This window comes from Vicugna pacos, chromosome 12, assembly GCF_048564905.1.
Source record: "Vicugna pacos chromosome 12, VicPac4, whole genome shotgun sequence".
Lineage (NCBI taxonomy): Eukaryota > Metazoa > Chordata > Mammalia > Artiodactyla > Camelidae > Vicugna > Vicugna pacos.
In genome coordinates, this window is record NC_132998.1 from 35,707,492 (window position 1) to 35,731,293 (window position 23,802).

General features: G+C 44.5%; 1 protein-coding gene across 8 annotated transcripts in view; it reads left to right on the forward strand.

The window, feature by feature from the left end:
* The window catches only part of TMCC3 (transmembrane and coiled-coil domain family 3), a 272,235-nt gene that overhangs the window by 212,889 nt on the left and 35,544 nt on the right, over positions 1-23,802 (forward strand). For 6 of the 8 annotated variants that reach the window (XM_031683257.2, XM_072973212.1, XM_031683259.2 and 3 more), the window contains exons 2-4: positions 7,375-8,291; positions 10,362-10,497; positions 15,397-19,863. In XM_031683257.2, coding sequence (XP_031539117.1) covers positions 7,375-8,291; positions 10,362-10,497; positions 15,397-15,699 — 1,356 coding nt within the window. In that variant the 3' untranslated portion in view covers positions 15,700-19,863. Of the gene's footprint in view, positions 1-4,340; positions 4,425-7,374; positions 8,292-10,361; positions 10,498-15,396; positions 19,864-23,802 lie in introns of those variants that run through there. The other 2 variants (XM_072973213.1, XR_012078510.1) reach the window with 2 other exon arrangements.

The following is a 23,802-nucleotide window of genomic DNA, read 5'->3' on the forward strand; positions in this document are numbered from 1 at the left end:
TAGGTTTTTCATTAGCATAGACTTCCCCTTCTGCTTTTCAAGGCCAGTCTGTTTTAATTGGGCCTTTCCACTCTCCCTTTAATTTAATTCTTATATAAATTATGAATTATACAGTAAATCTTTACCAGGTAAGACTAATGTTGTAAGGGGTTAATTTGCATTAATTGGAAGCTCTTTTGAAGCAATATGTATTTTTGTGGTGTATGTAACTCAAAGTAGGTTACCTACCATTGTTGCCTTGTAGAGGCTTAGTGAGAAGATAATTATTTCTAATTACAGTATCAAGTGTTTGTAAGTGCTTGAAGATATTTGAAGGATTTGTTTTTGGGAACCTTGAACGCTTTGCCTGGTCTCCGTCACACTGTTACTCAGCAGTGTCTGTGGATAAAGGGTTGGGCCATCACAAGTACGTGTATTCCAGCCCCTGTTCCACATGATCCTTGATTCCAGATTTGCTTTACCTGCAGTCAAGAAATAGAACTTTTGATGCTACAGGTTTTCTTCTGTCAGTGATACTGAGAGGAAGAGGTGGGGAGAAATAAAACCTTTCTGGTACAACTAGTGACTCAATTCCCGTTCTGTACACCATGAACTTATTTGAAGTTCAGAATGTGCCATTGTCAGACTTGAACTACGAAAGGAAGTGTTCTTTGTATAAACAAATTAGAACAAACATTATACTAAGACACTTTACTCAGAACACATCCTTTTGGATGCCACATGAAGATCTTCAAGGTTTTTCACGTCTAGGGTGTAGTGGGGGATAGTGGCTTTCTTCTCGAATATAGGTCTTGAATATTCTGTATAGGTAACCCCATGAATATAGATAATAATTACATCTTGATAAAGTGCTTACTGAACCTTCAGATTTATTTTTGCAGGACGGATTGGCTCAGTTAGCAAGAAAAACAAGTGTTTGATGTTCTGGTCCAGTAATTTGGTTAACTTCCTTAGGTTCCATATTCACTGAGTAGCTAGACATTTTGCAAATGCTTATCAAGTGAGCAAGGAGAGAAGATGGCTTGGTTGTAGTATATGTATTACCAATAGGAGAGTCATCTAAACCTCATGTTCTTCTGATGGAACATCATAAGGTCCCCCCTTCAAGGCATGCTGAGCAGGGCTGTGTGTTCTCCACTCTGTCACCCAGCCTGGGGAAGGCCGTCTTCCCTTCTCTCCAGGCAGATCCATAGCTTATCCGCTGAGTGCCTGTTTGCACAAGCGTCCAGACATCAGCCCCTCTCTGGTGAGGCCCTAGCATCCTCTCTGTAGGTCCCTTACCTGGCTTACTTTCCTGATTTTTACCTTCTGTTTCTCTCCTTCTCCTTCTCTTTGTGGTTGTAAATGCTTGGGCATGATTCTGATAAAAAGCAATGGCTTTTTTATCCTCATAAAATTATCTTGCTGAAGTCACTGTTTCTCTTTTAGAGCATGGTTGAAGAATGGACTTTCCAGGCTGAGATGGGTGTGGCCACAGTAGGAAGTCCTATGGGTGTTGAGTTCAAGTTCCACCCGAGGGAGAATTTTCTATAAGGGTGGTCTCAGCCAAACCCAGAGTGTCCCACCCAAGGCTGGATGACCATATGAGGCACACTGTGGAATGGGTTCTCCAGGGGTTGGTGGCTCGTACATATCTTGTGGAATCTTGCATACTTCATATGATTGAGTTGAGCCCCAGCTAAGATGTTTATTTTCTGTGGATTTCAAGAAACATATATATTCTTTTTAAGCTTTGTTTGTCCCATAAAATAGGGCTGTTGTGCTAAATGTATGAGTACATAAAAATATTTAAAATAATGCCTGCTTCATAATAGAAGTCCTCGGCCGTTGTCAGGGAAGCAGGCTCTGGAGACGGATGGCCTGGATTTCAGTCCTAGCTCTGCTGTTCATGAAGCAGTTCACTTGACTTCTCTGTGCCTACTGTTTTCATTTGTAAAATGGTAATAATAGTAGAATCTATTTCAGTGTTTTTAACCAATAGGATATGGCCCCTGTCCCTGACATGATATTTTTCCTCCAGGGCATGTGGTGGGATTAAAGTTAGGTAGAGCCAATGCAATGAGCGCAGGAAATCCAGATGTCTCTTCTGGGGACATCTTTAGGACCCAGCGGACAAGTCACTGAGTTCCCTGCCCCGCCATGACCACCAGCGACATTCCTGATGGTAGAGGCTCTGTCACAACCTGGATGTCTCAGCTGACTTGAGGCAGACTTGTTAGCCTGAGCAAGAGATTAACCTTTCCCCTATTTTAAGGCCCTGGGATTTTGACATGGGTTGTTACCAAGGCAAAGCCAAGTGCATTCTGACCTGCACACCCTACGAACAGCCTTGATACTACACTTTGAAGTTAGATTTCAGCTAAAATGAGTGAGTGTACAGAATGTCAGCTGTGTCGTATTGGACACCAAGGCCACAGAGACCTGCAAAAGCATTTGGATCCTGAACCCACAGCTCCTTTGTGGGCCTGCCTGTAAAACCACCCTCATGTGCGCCCTGAAATACCTGTTGCCTGGGCAGTGACCGCCAGTATGACGGACCTGACCCTTTCCCTATGTGATTGAGCTCAGGCAGCTTTTCTTTAAGCAAAGGGTCACCATATCTGGCCTGGAGACTAAGCAGGTGGTTGTTATCTGTCTCCTCTCCCCCTCATTCTGATCTCTCTGTCCCTTCACCCTGTGGCCACTCTGTGACCCCCAGAGCCTCAGGGCTCTCCTGCCTCAGCCCACGCCCTGCAGGCGTCACAGGTGCCTGCTTCCCCTTTCCAGTTCTGGTTTGGGTGGTGTGCCTCTGCATTGGCTGTGCTTCCCTTTTTGTTCATGTCTCTCTGGAGCTTTAGGGGGTAAACTTGAAATGTCATAGGGGACAGCCCTCTTTCAAAGGCTGCATGGTTGGTTTGAGCAGCACTGGTAACGACCAAGTTGTGTCTGGCATCCCAGTGAGTAAGGTGAGCTCCTGGGGGCGTTGAGCTGGAGGCTTGGATTGTAGCAGAGATGACTCAGCGTCAGTGTTTGACGTCTGTCCAGGGCTTAAAGTGTTTCCTTAGCCTTTGTTCCAGAACATTGAGGGGACAGCTTTGCTGCTGCCGGAAGGAAAACATTATTAGAAATGGCTTTTCACTAGGATGCTGGTGGTCTGCTTGTCATGTAAGATAATAATAGACAAATAATTTCGAAAGAACTGAAGGAGGTGAGCAGTCTTTTTTAAAAAAAAAAAAAAAAGCATCTTTTCTGCCAAAATGGTAATTCAGTTTACTTATTTTTTAAAAAATTGGAAAATACAACATAATAAAAAGAATGACTCCTTATAATCCCAGAGTGGAAAAATAACCATCATTAACACTTTAGAGCTTCTTTTTCTGTTAGTTTTTATAAACAGGTACATTTTAAAATGAAATTGGGATGATAAACAATAGCAAACCTTTATTTAAACTATTTTCTGTGCCAGGAAATCTTTAAGTACTTTATGCACATTATCTCATTTATTCCTCACAACTCTTCGAAGAATCATTATCTCTTTTAATGAAGAGAAAACAAGCACAGAGAGGCTAAGTCATTTTGCCAAGGTCACTCAGCCTGTAAGAGTGATGCTTAGATGGAAACCAAAGCAGTCTGCCCCCAGAGTCTAGGGTTTTGACCATCCCGTGATACTATTTCACAGCGAAGATAGCTTGGATTACCTTTCATAGAATTTTGCAGCGTTAGCTCCAAGCTGTCTGGTTCTATCTCCTCGTTCTATAGATTAGGAAATTGAAGACCACAGATATGATTAGATTTGCCCGAGAACACATACCGAAACCAGAACACCTGTCCCTGATCCACACGGTTCGCGTGCTCGTTAACCCTGGGTGATCTCTGGACCTTTGTCCTGTTCCCCGTGCCCCAGCCCTGAAACAGCTGCATTGAACAGTTGCCCTCAGTGCTGCATCCAGATGAAATGGAGGATGGAGGGCTCTGACAGCTTTCTTCCCAGCGTGTACCTGAAGTCTCAGTGTGTGCAGGGAATGTACGGGGGTCCAGCTGTATGCGTGCACGGTATGTGTGAGCTGGCTCTTCATTACCCTGCAAGAGCTAGGGCTGTAAAGGGCTGAAGCGTACAGCCCTGAAGCATTGCCAGCTTTCCACCCTCATCAGACGTTTTTAACTGAAATTTGCCAACGAGCTGTAAGATTGATTGATTTGCGCTATAAACGCTGTTGCTTTCCTCCACCTGGACGCTCGAGGACATGCCAAGCATTGTTGTAACTTTAAAGTGAGCCAGGAGTCAGCCAGACGTCTGTGCGTAAACATTCCTGTGTGTAGGGCTGTGCTGGCCCCGCAGTCTGTAAGAGAACCTGGCCGTTGCCCTGAGACGCCCGCGTAGGGTGGCCAGCTGCGGCAGGGCTGACAAAGGGAGAGGAACAGGTGATGACTTCTTGCTGTGTTCGGTAAGGCAAGGTGTAAAAACCTCTGTATCTTAAAATGTGTGGTGGACTTCTTAATAGAGAATGTCGAGGAGAGTTTTTTTTTTTTAAGTAACTTAATGTGATCTTATCTGATCCCTTCTTATTGACTCTCACAAATAATGTAGAGTGAAAAAAGACAAGAAGAGTACATGATATATTAGTCAGAACTAACGTATGCTGTTAGAAGTCAGGTTCCTGGTTACCTCTGGAGGTGGGGGTGATGTGATTGTGACTGAAGGGGGCACAAAGCCAACTTCTGTTCTGGTTTTTTAACTGGGTCCTAGTTACACTGGTTCCCCAGTTTGTGAAAATTTGAGTTTTATTCTTGTTCGATGTGCTGTTTTCTGCATGTAAATTGTAGTTCAATTAAAGATTAAAAGTTCTTATTTTTTACTTTTATTTGCGTATCATGTTGCACATTGGTACTCAGAAAAATCTCTATTTAGTTAAATCAGTTTCAAATGATGTAGAACTGATTACCTAGGTATTAAGAAAATATCTTGACCTGCAATTGCCAGGTCTGTCTGGGCGGAACTACTAAAGTCATTTTTGTATTCCATTCAAAGGTATTTTAAATGATTTCAGTGTTGATTCTCCTGAAATAAAAATATGTCATCACTTTAGTTCAGCAGACATTTAACAGACAGCCTCCTGTGAATATGGGGCAGTGCCAGCTCTACAGCTGGGCACAGGTGTGACACCCCCTCTCCCCTAAAGGAGTGGCCAAGTAGGAGTGGAGTGTCACTGAGGGGCTCAGAAAGGAAAGGCAGCTTTCGGGCAGGACTAGGAAGAGCTTTGTGGGAAAAGTGGCCTTTGGAATGGATCGTGAAGAGTATGTTGGATTTTGATAAGAAGTGGGTGGATGGCAGGCATCGTGAGTATCATATGTCCAAGGCAATCCATAGAAAATTCGCACACGTTCTGGGAACTCTGGGTTGTATGGTTTGCTAGAGATTATTGGCATCCATCAGGTGCAAGGTGAGGCCTCAGAGGTTAAGCCGGGGTCACAGCAGTGGCCAGGTTGTATTCTAAAATTTAGGAGGCATTAGGGAGCCAAACTACTTCTCTTCTTTTCTGAGAAGTAGAGTCGTGTGATCAGATTGGATCTCTCCAATGAAATCAAATTCCCAGCCTCTTGACTATACCATTATCATTTATGACCCTGTCTGTCCCAGAGAAACCTGTCCTTGATTTAGTACATTTTTTTTGATACTGTACTTTAGGCCTTGTTTAGATCCACTAGTGGGCCTTAGATGTGTGGCTTCCTTGAACTTCCTGTGGTCGTCTCTCTAGGACCTGACGATGATTATTATTATGTACTTTCTTTAGTCCCTACACCCATCCTTCCCTCTTGAGCAGGTGAAGTCACAATTCCTTTATTCTTTTTTCTAGTCTGAGTGATTAAGCGTTTGTTTCCTTCCAGCTTTTCCTATGTGATGCTCTTCTGCCAGATAAAGCAACCAGAGGTCCCTTCCTCACGGCAGAGCTGCGTGTGGGAGGAGAGGGGCCGGGAAATAATGTTAGCGGAATGTAAGTTGTGAAGGAGGCTGCCCCACCGACCTGGGATTGTGCTCCCCTGTGTCACTAGGCTCCCTCCTTTGGGAAGAAGCACTGGGTGGGCTTTCGCATATGGCAAAGTGTTCGTAATGCCCATTGTTGGAGACAGTCCACATTGCAGCCTGGGTCATGTGGGCAGTATGAGGCCTGTTAAGTTATTATCTTAGTAATTTTTTGCTATGTTAGCCTGTTGTCTCCTGGAAAAAAGCTAACTGGAGCTGAACATTGTCTCCCGTTCAGTTTCTGTGGAGACTCTTATCAAGGCACTATTCTAATCAAAGGGTTGATAACTTGACAAACATGTTGCTTCAGTTTAGATCTTATAAATCTTTGTTTAGAGATTGTGGTCAGACTCTATAAAGACCTGTTCTTAGTCTTCTGGGGACAAGAGCAGTCGTAGCGTGCCGTGACATGGGAGGAGGACCAGAGTTAGGGTGACTTGGATTCAAATCCTAACTCTTAAGTTTTTGTGTGTTATGTGGATGTAACACATTCTTTGCCTGGTGTGGTGCTGAGGCTCAAACAAGGCAAGGCCTGTGGGCATCCAGTGCCTGGCACACAGACCGTGTTTGCCTTTCCCCTTAGAGCATGGTCTAGCTACCCCCCTTGCCAGGATGCTCAGTGGTGCTTTGCTGTTTTTCCCCAGGTGGCCTGTGAGCGAGAATGCTATTTCATATGGTCTGAAGTATTATCACAGTTGTTGTTTTTAATCACTTTGGTTGTGGTTTGGGTTATTTGCTTCCATATCTAAATACTGCTGTTGTGTTAATTATTAAAATTAATCTCATACCATGTTATTTCATCACATGTTTAATGATTTCATTAAGAAAACAATTTCTTATCTTGACAAATGTACCTACTGAAACTGTTCTTTCTTTCTCTTTCTTTTTCTCTTTCTTTCCTTCCTTCCTTTCTGTTTCTCTCTCTCTTCCTCCCTCCTCCCCTCCCTCCCTCCCTTTCATTCTCCTTCTGTTAAATGATGGAGTTCTGAATTGGGTGCATGTCCCACAGTGGTGAAGTCTTCTGTGGGATATGGCAGGTGTCCCATAATCTGACACTGGGGGAAACCACAACTGACTGATAACCTCATCCCATTATGCATTTTCTTTCCTGGCAACCAGCAGTTACCACCTAATCAGACAGAAAATCAGAGACCCTGGGAAAGTTGAATCTCATCGTTCGTATACATGGTACAGGAAAGAAGTAGGATTGTCCTGTATTCAACTTGAGAGGCTAGTAGAGAGTTTTTATCTTGTGAATACTTGAAATTTGAAAATCTGGGACATAAAAGATGCCTGTGATGTATGCACAGATTCTATCTGAGCAGCTGGCTCCGACTTCCAGTCTCAAAGTGCTCCTTCCCTGTCTCTTTCAGGTAGAACGTAATGACATGAATACCCTAAGCCTGCCCCTGAACATACGCCGAGGAGGGTCAGACACCAACCTCAACTTCGATGTACCTGATGGCATCCTGGACTTCCACAAGGTCAAGCTCAGTGCGGACAGCCTGAAACAGAAAATTCTGAAGGTAACAGAGCAGATAAAAATCGAGCAGACGTCCCGTGATGGGAACGTGGCAGAGTACCTGAAACTGGTCAGCAGTGCGGACAAGCAGCAGGCTGGCCGCATCAAACAAGTCTTTGAGAAGAAAAATCAGAAGTCAGCTCACTCCATCGCCCAGCTGCAGAAGAAGTTAGATCAGTATCACAGAAAGCTCAGGGAGCTCGAGCAGAATGGAGCCCCCAGGAGCTCAAAGGACGTCGCCAAGGACAACCTGAAGGACATCCAGCACTCCCTGAAAGATGCCCAGGCCAAGGCCCGCACCGCTCCCCATGGCCTGGAGGGTGGTAAGTCGGGCATGCCGGGGGTGTCCCTCACTCCGCCCGTGTTCGTCTTCAACAAGTCCAGAGAGTTTGCCAACCTGATCCGGAACAAGTTTGGCAGCGCCGACAACATCGCTCACTTGAAAAATTCCTTGGAGGAGTTTAGGCCAGAGGCGGGTGCCAGGGCCTACGGGGGCAGCGCCACCATCGTGAACAAGCCCAAGTACGGCAGCGACGACGAGTGCTCGAGTGGCACGTCAGGCTCCGCCGACAGCAACGGGAACCAGTCGTTCGGGGCGGGCGGTGCGGGCGCGCTGGGCAGCCAGGGGAAGCTCAGCGCCATCCTGGAGGAGCTGCGGGACATCAAGGAGACCCAGGCCCAGCTGGCCGAGGACATCGAGGCGCTGAAGGTGCAGTTCAAGAGGGAGTACGGCTTCATCTCTCAGACCCTGCAGGAGGAGAGATACAGGTATCTCCGACTCTTCCCTCACGCCTCTCTAGGTGCGCCCAGGTCTACCGGCTGCAGACACAGGGCTTGAGAGCGATGCGCTCACGGCTGTATTCTCTGTAAACATGGATACGGGTCCAAAGGCATTTAGGAACCAGCAGTTCCGCACTTCATGATTCCAAGTTTTGTAATTTGTGACTTAAACCTTGACAGCTTAGAGACATACATTTCACACATATGTCTGTTAAAATACTACTCTGTAGTCGATGACTCATACATATTAAGCTCCTGATTCAGGAAACTTCTGATAGGAAGTCTCAGGACACCAACTCATAATCTGTATTTGATTTCCCTCCCTAATAACTGTCAGGTCAAAAACTAATGTGTTGTCCAGCAAGGTTACTTTGTTTGTTTGAGAGACTTCATTCTTTTAGACCAGTTTCAGGTTCACAAGTGAGGTAACTTTTATTTGGTACATCAGTCATGAGGTCTCTATATAATATAATGTATTTTTTCATGATACTGTATTCTGCTTATTCAGCTTTTCATCCTAAAGAGCTTTCGAAAAGAATCTTAAGATTAGAGTATAATTCAAATCTTGTGGATTAGATTAGTTAATTTTTAAAGTCAGGTATTTTGTAGGCTGCTTTTATGTGCTTATAACTTAAAAAGGGTATATGCCAAATATGAGGTGATGTTTCACTGCTCTCCAATAAAAATATCCCAAGTTTTTTTTTGTCAAATGAATATGTTAACTTATAAAAATATAGATTAAAAAAGGAATGCCTAGTACATTTTGTAAGATTTAAATTTTAAATTTAGCTGACACATTGTTTTCTGTCTGATATGTGATTTTATATATGTGTTAATTTAGAGAAGTGGCTTTTTTTGGCTCTCATATTTTATGAAACGATTTTTTTTTAAAACTTTCCTCATACATCTTTGACTTTATATTCTTTGTCACATAAGAACTGTTTTTGAGTCACAGTTTTCTGAGATAATATGGACTTTAATTCCATTCAGATAATTTTGGATACAGCACCCTTTGGATCCAAATTTTATTTCAAGTGACAATTAACCATTTACGTAAATTTAGGACAGTTTTGGTTCTCCTTTGTTGAACAGCTATGTTTGTGATCTCACTGATTTAGTCGCTCACTATATTGCTTACTTTAACAGGTTAGTTTACAACGTCAACATTGGGCACTTGTGAAGTCCTACCTGCGAATAATCATTAAATCTGTCCTAAGGTTTTTTTTTTTTTTAATGATTCTGTCAAGTGACTTATATAAGCATCTAAAATTGACATTGATTGAAGTCATTCTGGGCTAACACATCTTCTCCTAGTAGTGCTTCCTATTTCAAAATAAACATTGTAAGGTTTCAAATATAAGACAAAATTTCTCTTCTCTGAGGGGACTGGGGAATGGGATTGGGAATCTTTGTGCTTCTGTGACTTTAGATTTGGGCTTTTGAAAATGCCACCTGATAAGCTATCTTTAATTTGTAATGAGCGTGATTTTTTTTTTAATTGGCATTTAAGTTTCAAGTTATCTTCAGAATCCCTGTGTATGCAGTGGGAAGTAAGTGGAATGGTTTCCGGCGTAGAAATTGGTTCTTTCCTCATAGCCTCCATGGCGCAGGCAAACTGTGGCTTTGACGCTGGGCGCTGTGGGGGCAGAAGAGGGAAAAGCACCAGGATGCCAGCGGGTCCTCACCTTGAGCAGGACCCCGGACAGCCCTGTCTCCAGACTGGCCAACGAGGTCTGTCCTGTCTTCCTCACTGCCTGCCTCAGTGCTAGTCTGATGTGGGGAGAAAAACCAGGATTGGTTTGCATGAAACCTCAGCAGTGAGGACAGAGTTAGGACTGCAGAGACCAGTCTTCTCTGGAGCTAGAATTCAGCATTGTCCAAAGTGTGTTCCCCACAGCTAGACTGATTCCTTCTGAAGCACATCCCCCAGCACTTGCTGGGGATGAAAATAGGCCAAGGGGCACTGGCGGTGGCGAGACCCGAAGGACGTCATTCTGAATGTGCTGTCGGAACCCCTTTGAAGTGTCACACTCAACATCTGCTCCTCTCTTTGCAAAGGTATGAGCGACTGGAAGACCAGCTCCATGACCTCACTGACCTGCATCAGCATGAGACCGCCAACCTGAAGCAAGAGCTGGCCAGCATCGAGGAGAAGGTGGCCTACCAGGCCCATGAGCGGTCGCGGGACATCCAGGTACCTCGCCTTCCATCATCAGCCTTTAATTCATTTCACAAACTAAGTGCATTACCTCTAAGCCCAAAAGAGTTTCTGGCACATGGAGCAGACATTTATTCTCCACCTTATTAACCCCATTAGCTCATGTTATAGACATTAAGCTATATTCTGTTTACTTTCTGCCTAAATTAGTTTAAAAAAGTTTATTTACTCCAATCACCTCACCTGTACCCTCCTCTCCCTACCACCACCACAATCACCACCGCAGTTTTCACAAATTTTAAAATTTGTGAGACAAACCTTGCCTTCAATAAGCTTACTGCCTAGGTAGTGGATCAGAAGTAACTCAGCTGCCAAACGGCTTGAGACACAGTGAACAGGGGCCAAATTCCATGGCACAGGCTCTGAAAGCCACAGACATTGAGACGGGTAGTGCCTAGCAAGCTATGGACTAGTGGGGCAGGTCATTACTTTGTAGTTAGACACTGGATTTCAGTCCCACGTCTACCATTTACCAGCTGTGTGGTCCTTAAGTTTATTTGCTCATGTGAAAAATAATAGCTTTCATATTTATAAGAATTTCAAGCACTTGAGTGCACACTGTGTGTCAATCCCTATCAAAGCACTTTGCATGTCTTTCTTTCCCATTTACTCCTCACAACAACCCTTTGAGGTAGTTCTTATCATTCTCCCCATTTCTCAGATGTGGAGATCGAGGCACAGAGAGGTTAAGTGTCTTGAACAAAGCCTTGCAAATAGTCCTTGAACAGTGAACGTGAATGAATGTCCTGGAGAAAGTGGAACATGAAGGGGTGGGTGGGGTCCCGATGGATAAAGGGAAGGGGTAAGTGAATCAGTATAAACAAGGCATGTTCCGGTACTAACGTGGCACTAACACTGGTGCCACGTGAAGCAACCCTAGGCTTCTTGGGTGCCTTTTTTTTTTTTTTGGTACCAGAGGATCTCTTTGTCCCCCAGTTTTTATTCAGATATAACTGACATACAACTTTGTATTAGTTTAAGGTATACAACACAAATGATTTGAATATATGGCAAAATGATTATCACAGTAAGTTTAGGTAACATCCATCACTTCGTATGGTTATAAATTTGTTTTCTTATGATGAGAACTTCTAAGGTCTACTCTCTTCACAGCTTTCAAATACACAATACAGTGTTGTTAATCATAGTCACCAAGCTGTACTTTACATCCCCAGGGCTTATTTGTCTTATAACTTGAAGTTTGTGCCTTTTGACCCCCCTTACCCATGTCACCTCCCTGTTGAGATGCCACATTATAAGTGAGATCATATGGTATTTATTTTTCTCTGTCTGACTAATTTCACTTTGCATAATACCCTCTAGGTCCATCTGTGTTGTTGCAAATGGCAGGATTTCCTTCTTTCTCACGGCTGCATAATATTTGTGTGTGTGTGTGCGCGTGTACCACATTTTCTTTATTCATCCATCAGTGGACACTTAGGTTGTTTCTGTGTCTTGGCTGTTGTCAGTAAAGTTGTAATGAACAGGGGGGAGGGTGCGGGTATCTTCTAGATACTGATTTCATTTTCCTCAGGTATATACCCAAAAGTGAACTTGCTGGATCATATGGTAGCTCTGTTCTTACTTTTTTGAGGACCCGCATACTGTTTTCCATAGTGGCTGCACTAATTTACATTCCCATTGACCGCCTTTTTAAAAAAAACAAAAAACAAAAAAAGAGTACTCTTGAAGTGTTGCTCAGCTTCAGTTTTACAAATTTTCCTTGTAGACAGTAGTTATTTTCCCCAGCCCCACTTTACAGTGGGGAGGTTTCTCCCACAGCGTGTGAGCTGCAGTTTCAGCTGCCTGCGTTTCATTCCCGTCTGTGTCGCGGGCTGAGCTGTGCTGATCGCAGACGTCTACTTGGACAATTCTGGGAGCCAAAGCATCAGACATGTTTGCCTCTGAGGATGGTGGTATGGAGGACACTCGGGGGATTTCTGCCTCTGCTCGGGGTTGAGAGACTTAACTTCACTGCTAACTGGTTCAAAAAAACGTGAACTGATTTAACTATGAAGTGTCGCCAGGTGAAGAGTGCAGTCAGTTTTATTAGAGCTTCTGTTTTAGAACATGTCTGGGATGCCACTCAATCATTTCTAAATTGTGGTTTTCTTATTTAGGGGATTGTTTGTGTTAATATTGTTATTCCTTTTTTTTTTTTTTAAAGAAACATACTTTAGAGATGGAGGGGTAAGATACAGGGAGAGACTTACTTCACAGAGGGAGCTTAAAAATTCCGAAGAATTCATTCCAACATTTTCTGGTTCATCTCTAGCTCAGAAGTGCCAAGAGGACATCCATGTGAGTGACTCGAGGGCCTTTCCTGTTAGGATAGTTAGAAGATAGTTATGCCTCTTACTGTGACCCTGCACATCTTTGCCTGGTGCCTCAGTTTCCTCATCTATAAAATGGAAATATTAATGAGCTCTACCTCAAAGGCTGTCAGGAGGATTAAATGGGATAAGATATGAAAGTATTTAAATCTTTACCTGACACATAATAAGCAGACAAGAGATAAACGCTGGACAACTTTATATTTATTATGTGGGCGTAGTCGTATTTCTCAGAGCTTCTTTTGTTCTCACAGGCGGGGTTAATCAGGGTGAGGAGAGTCCTTGCCAATATGGCTGCAAGGGTTTTGTTGCTTTAATAAACAAAAGAGTTTTTTAACTGTAAATTCCCAATTAAAAGAATCTAAAGATAATCCTGTCCTCTGTCCTTATCCCCAGTAAGTTAAATACTGGACTCAAGGAAATGCTAAAGATTATGGGCCTGAGTATCTCTTAGTAGGTGTTGTGACAAAAATTCCTTACAATTTACTGCTTAATTTTCTTGGATTTTTCTTTTGGTAAAAAAAATTGACAGCAGTTCTAAGGCAATCCTAGGATAAATTATTTATATATCTAATACATATATACTACCATCTATCCAATCACAGATGAATGAAGCTTGCCTAAAATACTCATCTTCTGTCCCGTTCTGTTGCCTTTTCCATGCCATGTCTAAAATGGAGGGAAGCTTGGGCCCAAGAGTTTGAAAAGAATGCATGGTTTTGGGGGCAGTTGCCTGCTTTGTAGAAAGCCAGTGCTTTTTAGAATGTGAAGATCTGAAGAAGTGTTAACTTTTTTGTTGATAGCCCGTGTAATGGAAGTCACTATAGTAACAGAGAACCCTGTTCTTTGGCCCAGAGAGTATGTTCAGCCGGAGAAAAGCAAATCGAAGTTGGATCCACCGTGCTTGGTTTTCTGAAAAGATGACTGTAGTTCAGTTGAGCGCACATGTATCGGTAAATGAGTTAGAAAATAGGCTAGTGAGTTAAAAGCAGCTCTCCTTAGGTCCTTTTCTCCCGAGACGGGTGAGGTGGTTCTCTCTCAAGCCTCCTGTCCCATTATTGGCATCCAGTCTCCAGAGCACTCAGCCAGCACGCACCTGCTCCAGCCTGCCCTTGACTCTGCCCTGGGTCCTGGTGACCGTCCTCCTGCCGGTGTGGTCTCTTGGTTAGGGAGTACGGCGTGGGGTAGCTTGACACAGCCTGGTGGGGCCAGGAAGGCTCCTTTCAGGATGTGATCATCAATGTGGGTCCTGAAAGATGAACGGGAGACCCACAGCTGAAGGGGGTGGTGCGTGGGGAGGCAGACCTTTTAGGCACAGCATACTGCTTGTGCAAAGGCCCTGAACATGCTCCTTTTCAGAACTTTGAAAAGCCAGTGTGGCCAGAGCACAGTGAGGGGAGTCAGGGGGCTGCTATTAAGTGAGACAGGAGAGAGTAGTGTGGTCTGGGCCGTGTTACAGATTTAAAAGATTTTACAGAAAGGAGGGATATGAGATATTCATCTTTTGAAGAGCACTTGGGCTGCTATATGGAGAGTAGATTCATGAAGTGAAGACAAAGAGCATGTTAGTTGGAGAAATGAGTGTAAAGTCATTACAGGCAGAGGTCCTGGTGACTTAGCTGGGGAGGGGGGTGACTGTGGGAGGGGAGAGAAATGGACCAGTTAAGATAAATACTTGATGTTGCATTGATGGGGCCGGGTGTTGAATTAGATGAGAGAGTGTCAGGGAATGCCTCTCACACTTCACATATGAGGAACTTGGTGAATCAGGTGCCATTTTCTGAGAAAAGAAACTGGAAGGGAAACAGCGTTGATGGCAGGTGTGGGTAAGGTGCAGGCATGAATCTACAACCAGACATGTTGCATTTGAAATGCTTTTAAGAAGTTCAAATGGAGATGTCAAGGATGCATATAGATACGAGTCAATCTCAAAAGAGACAGCTGGGCTGGAGATACGCTTGGAGTCACCTGTGTCTAGTAATCAAAGCCCCGGAAAGAGCGAGATCTAGGGAGCACACATAGCCTCACATAGTGTCCTGGTAACACAGCGTTCAAAGAGCAGGCATAAGCAGAGTGGCCCCAAGGGCAACCTGTCCCCATCCCTCCACTGGTCTGTAACGGATGCACATGGACTCTGAGCAGTGGGAGTAAGAACTAGCGATTGAAGATGTCACCTACTCCATGGCTGGAGGTAGTCAACTGTCACAAAATGAAGCCCCACCCCTCCTCTGATTTGTCTCTGATGGTACCACCAGATGCCAATATTCTATGCACGTTAAGTGTAGGTGGAGTCAAAATACTTAACCATGACTCCTCATTCAGGGCATTTATGGCTGTATATCCATGCTCATTCTGTCCATGAGTAACAGGATAACGTGAGCCTGGGGATTCTTGTTGTGCTTCTCTGTCTGTCATCACCACCGTCATCATCGTCAGTTCGGCTGTTTGGAGCTGCCTGGGCAGCAGGCGTCAGGAGCCCGGGGCTCCCGCGGTGCCCGTGATCTCAGCAGCGTTTGATCCTCGCTCTCCCTCTCACCCACAGGAAGCCTTGGAGTCCTGCCAGACTCGCATTTCTAAGCTGGAGCTCCACCAGCAAGAGCAGCAGGCCCTGCAGACCGACACGGTGAACGCCAAGGTCCTCCTGGGGAAGTGCATCAACGTGATCTTGGCCTTCATGACCGTCATCTTGGTGTGCGTGTCCACCATCGCCAAGTTCATCTCGCCCATGATGAAGAGCCGCTTCCACATTCTTGGCACCTTCTTTGCTGTGACTCTCCTTGCAATATTTTGTAAAAACTGGGACCATATTCTGTGCGCCATAGAAAGGATCATAATACCAAGATGAGGCCGCTGGTTTCTGTCCTCACCTTCTTTCAAGTTTTTATTTTAAAGAAACTGTGCATACTACCAAATTTTAAAACGAACAGTGGTGCCGGTGGAAGATGACGAGGACCAGGGCTGTGCATTGTAAATAGTGACAGTTCTCTTACCCGGGTGGCCATTGCCAGCTCGGTCCCTGTTGGTTAACGTGAATCTCTTTCCAGGCTCTCCCCACGTTGCTCACTGCCTTAATGAGACCAGATTCCCTGCCCACCTGACCAGCCCAGCATGGTCAACCTCTGGTTATTGAGCACTTGGCATAATTAATGACCCAGAAGAAAAAGGATTTTAAATCTCACTCTCTCGTAAACCTCTTTCAAAATTGAGCATCACTGTTGCTGGTGGTTGCATCTTCCCCGAGAAAGCAGCGAGAATGTGGCCTGACTTGGGGAAGGGATGCTGCTCAGGCGTTGGCCGTGTGAACACTTGGAGCCAATGCAAGTACAGTAAATCCTGTGTAATCCGTCCCTCTGTCCACTGATGACCGTAGGCCCCATGTGTGCCCAGTATCCACAGCGGTCAACTGTGTGTGATGCTCCGTGACATAGAAATCTTGTAACCCACCTGTTTGTCCATCTGAAGTCTAGCTTAAGTGTTCGGTTGCTCTTTAAATGATAAGATGCAAGGATTTATGAATGGACCTTTGCCGCCTTCTGCCCGGGGAGCTGCTCACCTACCTGATTTCCCCATAACTGGCTATCAGATGCCTCACCTTCAAGGCATATAGAAATGCATCCAAATCCCTCTTCGTACTGTGGATGTAACACTGATTTAGAGTCCGGTAAGCACTACTCAAGAGGTCTGTGTTTCGGCAAATCTTTATTGTGATAAACCCCCTCTGAGGACGTGACTCACTTCCTGTGACTCACCTTATTCACAGGTCTGGGAGGGAAGACAGCGCTCACTCAGTCAGTGAAAACAAATGATGTTCGTGGTGTGGGGGGTTCTCCTCTTGCTGTCAAGAAGGACAACAGGATCATAGCTTATAAAGCTCAAGTGCCCTGAGGTCAGAACACTGCAAAGGGGGAAGAAAATAGGACGTTAGCTTGATCAGTGGGCGCAGTTTGCCTGGTTGAACCTTGAGCGGATCATCTTTGGATCCTGAAAGACCAGTAGGAATAGAGTAAATTAGATCCAGTGTCTGAGCCAAGGTTGCCCATCTGTCTCTTAGGATCTTGCTGAAAATAAGTTGCAAGGTAGTGGAGTGACCACACTTCCATTGAGGTGAAAGCATTCAGAAGTCATTTTTGGCCTCTTTGAGGGATGCTGTTCACTATCTTGAGCCCAGAGAATATTTTCCATTACATCTGTTTCTCTGTTTGTACAACAAAAAGGAAGACCTGGAAGATTTTAATGAAAACTGTTGTTCAGCCCCTTCTCCCACCAACTGTTTTGTTATGTGAAGACACAAAGATGCATGTTAGTGTACATTTCCTTCCAGAAAACATCAAAACGCCTGGATTTAAATGAAGTGCAATATTTTGCAAACAGCTGCTCTTAGGGAAATCTCCTGAAAACATGTGACAGTGTGCCGTTGTTTGAGGGGTTGAAATAGTCGAGCGCTTGGTACAGGTCCAGTGTGGGTGAGGCTCATACAACTCAAGCTTGCTTTCTTTTTCTTTTTTCAAGTTTACAATCCACTGATTAAAACCAATTCACACTTATGCAACTATCACCAGTATCTAATTCCAGACTCAAGCTTTTTAAAACAATAAACATCATTTCACAAAACCTTTGGCTATAAAGTATCTTGGATTCAGGGAAGAGGGAGTTACAGTCCCACCCCATCTCATGGCTGTGTCCCCTTTCGCTGCCAGACTCTCCCCTAGTCTCCCAAGCTGGCTTTGAATACGCTGTGGTCCATCCAATCCAGGGGAGAGAAGCAGGCCCAGATCCAGGGAGGGGCAGGAGGGGGGATGCTGTGCCTTTCTGTGGTAGTGGCCAGCGTTCCCGGTTGTCTGTGGGCATCAGTCTCCGCGTGGGCTGAGGGCTGGGTCCTGAATGGGCTCCTCTTGATTTCTGTGAACCTTTCTGAGGCACTTCGGACGTGCCAGGGGTTAGGGTGGGTGTCGATGCTGCTGTTTAGAGAGGATGAGTGAGATCCCTGGCCCTCGCAGTAAGGGCTCTGGGAGGATCCAGGAAGGCTCAGTTCCTCCTCACACCCCGTGCTCCACTCATCACTCAGCCTAGCAAGTTTGTTTTGACACCTCCCAGACCTGCGATCACTCTGTCTCCTCCCTGGGGAGAGAAGTGGGGAAGGAAACAGAAAGCAACACGACTCACCCCCTCCAGCCTGGCACCGTTAACAGAAGCTACTCGAAACTGCCTCTCTTCTGAAATACCGTAGGGTCTAAATCATCCCACCTGATCATGAATCTTTTTTTAAAGAATTCATATTTCTGGTGATTCTCATTAGATGTCAGAAATCTGGCTTTCACTTGAATATGCTCAACTTACACAGCATATTTATTTTAGAGTCTTGTTGAAAGTTCATGAAGCTTTTTAGTAAGAGGGTATACTCCAAGGAGATTTTTTACTCTTTGCAGTTTATTATTCTCTTCTTAAGGAATAAACTCTCCCCCTGCTTCCTTTTGTCACTGCCTAAGGGGATTAGATAAAATACTATAAGTATACAATTAAAAATAGTGATCTAGCTATGACGTATCCTGGAATTGGCTATTCATTTTACATTTATATTAATCTTTTCCCCCGCCTTTCATTGGCAGTCGGCATCTTGTGCATACCTTCAGATGAAAGCAAGCACCTGCTCCCTCAGTGAACTTACTAAGGGATCGAAGATGCTGGACGTTGGATTCTAGCACTGGGTTTTTTGGTGATGTATTATTTTCATGATCACCAGGATAATGATAGTTTGCTGAGGACAAAATGAAAACCTATAAATACTCTCTTGTGGGTTCTCAATTGGTTATTCCAATATTTGCGGTATGATTAAGCCAGAACAAAACATCCCCCACCCCCATCCCCTACTGCCAAAAAAAAAAGTAAACCCATGATGAGGCAGCAAATAAAATTATTCCACTGCTGATTTTGGACAGTGAAAGTAGGATTAGTCCCAAGTTTCTGGCATGCACAGTTAGTTGTTTTGCTTACATGATTGCTGTGATCTGTTGGTGAACTGAAATCTTCTGAAACTTCGCTTTTCATCCCAGCCCTTGAAGCTGTTGTCCCTCTCAGTGAGGCAGCGTCCATGCAGTTTTAGCCCTGGTCCTGCTTCATCACTCGTGTTTCCATTTAAATATTTCCCCACTATGTGTGTTCCCTGCCCTGTCATTTTTCTAGCATGTCAGGTTTAATTGTGGATTCAATCATAGTAAGGAGAACTAGCTTCCCTTTGTCCTTTTTCTTTGGATTTTACCAAATTATTTTGCATCAAATGGGAACATTTTTGCATTGAATCCAAATATAGTTGTATTGGTTTGGAAAAAATTTAAATATGCTTATTAATATGAACATGTGTGATTAAACAACCTAGTTGGCATCTTTCTTTAGTTTCAAGGAACGAGGGGGTAGGATTAAATGGCATTATTTGAAATTCAGGGCTTTATCTGGAGAGAAGTGTTTCAAGAAGCTTAGCACATGTGCTAAGAGTAGGAAGTTGGTCTAAAAAGATAATCACCAAAAAGAATGATATTGGCCTATTTATATTAAAAGTAGTTAAGAAGCTTTAAAAAAAAAGTACATTTAACAAGAATGTTAACCCAGAAAATATAAAGCAGAACTAACCTATGATTTTCTAAAGTCAGTACAATTCTCTTTATAAGAAGCTGGACAGTAATGTACTTTGATTGTTTCAGGAATGATCTGTGTGTTGCCATTTTGATTTATTTAAAGCATGTCTGCTGTGTTTGTCCTTAGAGAAATCTTTCAACAAAACGTGCTCTCTGTTTACGACACATTTACACAGTAGTTAGCAGCTATGAAAGTAGAAACTGGAAATGTTTATTGTGAGAATTTCTGTTTTGTGAGATATTATATAGTTTCATGTCAGCCTAAAATTGTAAATTCTATGTAGATCTTCACCCCCATTCAAAGCAGGTGCCATTATTTTTTAAATTAACACTTGATGTGAGCTTTGATGTCAAATAAAGAGCTAGATTTCTTAAATTTTCACATTTGTCAGATGTCATCTCAGTAGCTGACTTGTTTGTGTGTGTGTGTGTGTGTGTGTGTGTGTAATCAATTTTTTAAATAGACTTTCAGAGCAGTTTTAGGTTCACGGAAAACTTGATTGGAAGGTAGAGGGATTTCCCAAACACTTTCTGTCCCTGTGTTGCCGGTAGATGTAACCGGTGTTCCAGGTTCTTGTCCCATCCCAGAAAGAATTCAGAGACAAGACACAGTGGTTAAAAAAAGTAAATTGAGATTCATTGAAGGATGGTACACTCTCAAGGGGAGAGCAGGCAGGCTCAGGTGAGTGGCTGCCAGAGTGTTTTTGACAAGTTGGTTACATAGGGTGTAAAAATGAATGGGCGGAATATTCTTTAGGGAGGGAAATGTCTGGGGTTGCATTCCCTGATTTTCATTCCAACTCCACCTTCCCAAAGGGAGGAGGGATTTTTGTCCTTATTTAGTCTGGATCAGAAGTGTCATGGCGTCAATGCATGATGGGTATTTCTAATCTGCAAGGCTAATTTTATTGTAATGAGGGCATAATGAGCAGAAGGTTACATTTGGACACTGGAGGTTCCTGCCTTTTCTCACCTTTCTTTGTTGGCCTCCGGGCCGCTTATCACCCCCAAAGTTGTGGCCACCTATCAGCCCAGAGGTTCCTGCTTTTCTTTCTCTGCTCAGGGACCCCTGGTGCTTACATAATGCATGGTTTCTTGCATTCGGCCTGTGGCCCTCCTTTTTGCACAATTTCTGCCACTTGGTTTGTGTCCCCCTTTCTCTGCTTATATCCACACATGCTCTAACATCTACACATGCACAGCCTCCTCTGCTGTCAACATCCCCCACCAAAGGTACATTTGTGACAAGTGAGGAACCTACATTGACATGGCATTATCACCCTAAGCCCACAGCTGACATTAGGGTCCACCATTGCTTTACATTCTGTGGCTTTGGACAAGGGTATAATGACATGTATCCACCTTTATAGTGTCATACGGAATCGTTTCACTGCCCTAAAATCCCACTTGCTAATCATCCCTCCCTCTCCCGCACTTCCCCCACCTGCCGCCTGATCAGTTTTTAAACTAATTTCAAGTCTGTTCTGTAGAAAGTTGTCAGTATGCCTATTCCTTGAGCCCCGGGGGGGAGGGGGAAGGATGGTTTGTCACGGTACCTGGAATTCTAGGAGGTGTGTCCTGGAGTTGTAGGAAGACTTGGTAGGATGCTGAGGACAAGGCAGAAGCCATCATGAACCGGAGTGAAGAAGACAAGGTGGACAACAGCAGGACAGGTGTGGGCGCAGGAGTGAGCGGACCCTCTGACAGCAGCAGCCTGTTGAGCAGCGTTTCTCTTGTATGTGGTGCTTTGGTGCTCACAGAGCACTGTTTTCCTAGTGCGGTAACTCGTCCGAGCCAGTTCTGTGCTGTAGGCATCGTTATCCTTGTTGTATGGATGGAATTGAAGCCCAGACACATGCGCTTTTCCCAAGGTCACGGCTGGCGAAGGAGGGAGCCAGGGCTCTCTTTGCCGTTGCCTTATCCTGCCTTTTTACCTGCTTCCGCTCAGCTTGGTGTCCTGAGCACTCTTCTCTGGTCTTCCAGCTCCCACCCATGCTGTACAAACAAAATCACTAGAACGCTAAGATGACAGACACATTCGTAAGTACATCAGCTCATTCCCTGCCCTGGCTATTTGTATATTTGAATCTTTGGAAATATTATGGGACCCTCTGGTTCTTTTGCACACCCACTATTATTTGGTGTCTGAATATGTGATTCAATGGAAGTGACCGCATTAAAAGTGTAACCAGCCCAGCATATTCCCAAGTGTTGCTTTAGGTAAAACACCAAGTCTGTATTTCCTTAAAAAAAGAGATGGAGAGGAGTTTGATAAGTTGGATTCTAGCTATTAATGAAAGATATTACTACAGAATAAAGCAGTGCTTTCTGATCTTTAGTAACATGCTGGCTCGTGGACACCTGGGAATATCCATAGTCACCACTTGACCCAGTGAATTAAAACCTTAATAGCAGCTCATAATAATGGCTTTTTAAAATTTGCAATCATGAGTTTGCAGGTTTTCTGCAGCCCTATGTACAGAGTTACTTTCTGATAGTTATGACCATGAGATGTAGAAGTTTATAGGACGCAGAAGGACCGTGGCAATGCCAAACTGCACCTGCTGGGCTTTGATAGCTGCGGGGTGACAGCTCACATCCTTTGAGCATTTGCTCTGTACAGTGCTTTGGGCGAAATGCTTTGCATTCACTGTCAAACGTAATTGTTTCCCTGCCATCTTGACTCTTCCTCGCTGACTGAAACTCAGCCGGTAGATCCTCATAGAGGACTTCCTGGCAGTTAAGTTGGGAAATACAAGTGGGCATGTAAGAACAAGATCCAAATCTGCAGGAAGGAAAGAGGATGGAGAGTCTTCCCAGCCGGATGGCCTTCTGGTTGCTCAGCAGCCCAGGGATAAACAACCTCAACTAGAGCAGCCACCAACTGAGAGTCAGGATATTGTACCTGCTTGGGACATTGAAGGTGAAGGAGCACCTGTAGCTCAAGGGCCTGATATGGAAGCTGATCAACAGAAACTGGCTCTGCTGGAGGCGGTAGATGAGCCTGGAGATGGTCCTGATATCAAGGAGGAGATCCTAGCAAGTTTAGAGCCCATTAAAATACCAGAAGCAGGTGGAGAAAAATCACAGATTTAAACCAACTGAAACCAAGCATGCTGTCCTTATGTTGGAAATTTGACTGTTAACCGTCTCTGAAGAAAGTTTTACAACTTTCTTCAAAAAAAAAAAACCCATAATTCTTACAACACCCAGTGAGATAGGCACTGTTATCGCTGCTTAACAGATGAGGAAACTGAGGTTCAAAGTGGCTAAATGACTAGCAGCATCCTGCAGCAGGTAATGGTGGAGCTGCTTTTTCAGCCCCAAGCTTGTGCAGACTCTGGAGCTCACACTGTAACCACTCCCCTGCTCTGTATAGAAGGGTCTGAGTGATTGATTGTCTTCGAGTGACTCAGTAGCTCCCAGCTCCTGCGAAGCACATGACTCTCCTGGAACCCTAGGAGGGGTCCCTTAACCCCAGAAGGGGAGCAGTCAGTACCACAGTTGCAAATTGTGCACATCCACCTTTGCTCTGCAGGCGTGCTATCGTGAGAGCAGTTACCTGAAGCCGACAACCTAGGTCGTTGAAAAGACATGGGCTCGCAGATTGGTGAATGAAGAGAATGGAAAATTTTCAACTAAAGAAACTTGTACGCCCTCCCCGGCTTCCTGAGCTTCTTGGGGTGTATAACTGGCAGTTGGCTTGGCCGAGTACATATCATCTTTTTCACTTAGCTCTGAGACAGTGACGTCCCTGGTGGCTTCTGCTCTGCTCCGTGGCATCTGCTACCATCTGTGATGGCTACCTTCAAACTTCCTCTCCTTGCTAAGCCAGCCAGAATTTCTCCCCTGCCAGGCCTTTAGCTTGACTGAAGCAGTTCACAGGGACGAGCGCCAGCCATGCTAACAGCTGTTTTGTTGGTGGTTACTCTGCTCCCGTCCAGGTATTGGGAATTGGATTTTTTTTCTGTTCTGTTTAAAATTAAGCTGCTGAATAGTAGAAAAGAAGCAAAGTCTTGGCTTGGTCTGTACTCCACTTGCCAAAGAAACTGGATTCTTCTCTGATTCTTGGACTGTCCACATCACAAGCATTTATGCTGACCAAGCTTCCAATGGCTGTTTCCTCCCCAGAGTGTTCTAGACTGCTATTCGCTCACCGTATTTCCCCTGTGGTTTGAAGCACAGGCCCTCTTAGCTGCAGGGAACAGAGAAGACAGGCCCCCAAAACTCAGGCCACAGGCAGAACATAAAGACCACCAGTGGCTCAAACCAGCAAGGACCTAAATACAGACCTGTATTCACAGAGGGGTGGTCTTCCC